This window comes from Entamoeba histolytica, genomic scaffold (assembly GCF_000208925.1).
Source record: "Entamoeba histolytica HM-1:IMSS scf_1104750519061 genomic scaffold, whole genome shotgun sequence".
Lineage (NCBI taxonomy): Eukaryota > Evosea > Mastigamoebida > Endamoebidae > Entamoeba > Entamoeba histolytica.
The window spans coordinates 1-2,889 of record NW_001915611.1 but is presented as its reverse complement, the minus strand read 5'-3'; the positions used below and the strand labels follow the sequence as shown (position 1 = coordinate 2,889).

Sequence of the window (2,889 nt, the reverse complement as noted above, 5' to 3'; positions counted from 1 at the left end):
TATAGTAATTTTTAAATAAAATTATTCTAAAAGAGTTATTCCACTATAAATAGAATTGTGTCTGTGACGAATAAGATGAAGTAAAAAATAAAGAATTGAACTATTTAATGAAAGTCACTAAATCAACAAATTATAAAAGAAGAGAAATGAAACAAGTAGACATGGTTTATTTGATGAAAGTAGCACTTCATGTTAAAGACATGAATGACATCAAAAACGTTGAAATGATTAACAAGAAATGTGGAGCTGCAATTCACTCATTGAAAGTTAATCAATGTTTACATCGGAAAAAGATGTTAATCAATTTTGTAGAATATTTAATCCACCAACATGTAATTGTAATTTACTTCCAGTTGATGAGTCAATATTAATGAAAGTTGAGAATATCAGAAATTATATTTTTGATAGTTTTGTATTTTCAACAACAGGAAATGATACAAACAAAAATTTGGTCAACAACAAACAAGTATTACAAAAGAAGACAGAGAAAGAATGTCTAAAATTATTCAAAAAGTCGAGTCTTTGATTTATTTTTCTTATGCCTCAGATGAAATAATAGAAATTATCATTCAAAATATGAAGAAAGGAAATAAAATAAGATGTAATGAAATGTTTTCAGAGGTATTTAATGAAACATTTGATAAAATGAAAATAGAAGAATCACTTTATCCAAGTGAAATGATAACTTATGTGTCAAATAATGTTAATTGAATTAAAGCTCGAGAGAATAAAAATATTATTCTCATTTATGAAAGAGAAAGTCCTATTAAACAAGAAAAAGAAATAGATATACCAAAAGGAATTACAATTTATTCTTCAAGTATAGTTTTGTCTGAACAAAACAATGAAAGAAATATTAAATTTTTTAAAGCACCAAGTAGTTCATTATTTTCAAATAAAAAATAACATCATTTAATCCAACTAGTGGTAATGATGGATGTGGTATTAGAGTTAATATAGAAGATATGAATAAAGAAGAAAATAGAAAGAAAGTATACAAGATTCTTAATGACTTTTATGTAGATTCAATTACATGTTATGAAACATTATTACCAGACTTTGGTCCAAATCAAAAAATCAAATTACATGAAATACCACAATTACCTGAATATATCAAATACCTTTATGTTCAAACAAGAGATTCAAATATTATAATAAATCAACAATACATTGAATGTTTAGAAATGAATTATATCAATTCTTCAATTGAATTTCTATCAGTAAATAATTTAAAACAAATAAAACTAAATGGAAAAGGAATAAAAATAAATGAAATGAAAGAAGAACAAGGAATTACAACCAATAAAAGAAGATATTGGAAAGAAATACAAGAAAATATAACCACATTCCAAAATGTTGAAGGAATTCAATTACGTAGTTGTTGTAATTTACATATTAATTTAGTAGCAAATAAATTAAAAAATATTGACATGAATAATTGTGTAGAAAGTCAAATTAGTGTTAAAACAGAAAGTATTGAAAGAATGAAATTAGAAGATAATAAACTAACACAATTCAAATTAACAACAAACAAATCATCTGATATTTGTATTGAAAAATGTGAGAATTTCAAAATTGAAATCGAAGCAAACAATGAACAAAACATTGATATAATAGAAGGAAATAATATTGAGTTTAAAACAAAGTGTTCAATTAATAAATTAACAATTATTGAATCTAAAGAAGTTAGTATTAAAGGAAATGAAAAATGTAAATCATTGAAAGTAGTTGATTCTACAATCAATGAAAATGATGTTAAACCAAAGAGAATTGTCTTTAAATCAATTGAAGAATATATTAAAATACCACTGAAAGAAGCATAAGAGATATATATTGTGTCAATGAAAGATTATATTTTTGAAGAGTTATTTGATAAATGTAAGAAATTATATATTGATGAATGTGAGAATTGCCAAATCATAATTAAGAAGAATGAAAATAATGAAATGAAAATAACAAGATGTAAAAATACAGAAAATACAGGGAAATTAGATAATCTTGAAGAAATCATTACAATAGATAATGAAGAATGTAGTATTCCAGAAACAAAGAAGAATATAAAAGAAGATAGAGAAATAATAGATATGAATAATGAAAAGAAAGACATAGAAATAGAAACAGATAAGAAACATGTTATAATAAGAAATGCATATGACAGTCGTATTAAAATTCAAAGTGACATTAACAGTGATATTACAATAAAAAACAGTGAGGATATAATAATTGAAGGAGAATATGAAGAATATGGAAATGTCAAAATGGTTAAATGTAAAAATCATAAAGAAAAACAAGATATTGGATATGAAACTTACACAAAAATTGGATGTGTAAGATCATTATTACTTAACAAATGTGAAAATATTGAATTTGAAATTTATGGAGATAAAAAGTTATTAGAAGTTATTGATAGTAAAATGGTAGGTATTTTAATAAGAAGAAGTTTTCATAATACAGGTGTTGATATTGTACGTATTGAAAATTCAGAAATGTCTAATATCAGTTCAAGTGAGTTGTGTAACAAAGTACTTATAACTAATAGTAGTGGAATTGAAGGCATTATCTCACAATGTAAAGAAGAACTTGTATTGAAAAGAATGAATGACATTAGATTTAGAACAAATGCATTTTTGAAGAAAGTTGAAAATGAAGAGTGTAAAGGAATTAATATTGAGAATGATGTTAAAGGAAAAGATGTTAAAGTGATAAAATGTCATAATATGAAGATAGTTGACACATCAAATTCAATCAAACAGATTGATTGTGATAATGTTGAAGTAATAACAGAACAAGAAAATGAAATGATGGGAGGATTTTGAATGGTTGGTGGTAATAACATGCTAATGGGAAGATTTAGAGGTTCATTTCTTAAATAAGAGAAACTGATAATGA

The 2,889-nt window shown here is 24.0% G+C and overlaps 1 protein-coding gene and 1 pseudogene across 1 annotated transcript; both read left to right on the top strand.

Moving 5' to 3' along the window:
• The first annotated feature begins 492 nt into the window (after window positions 1–492).
• On the top strand, window positions 493–1,823 carry EHI_181920 (annotated as a pseudogene).
• Window positions 1,824–1,841: 18 nt separating this feature from the next.
• EHI_181910 (uncharacterized protein) lies at window positions 1,842–2,816 on the top strand (the record flags this gene model as incomplete). The annotated part of the gene is made up of 1 exon (XM_001914434.1): window positions 1,842–2,816. One exon carries the CDS (start codon window positions 1,842–1,844, stop codon window positions 2,814–2,816), a length of 975 nt encoding a protein of 324 aa, XP_001914469.1.
• Between the last annotated feature and the right edge of the window lie 73 nt (window positions 2,817–2,889).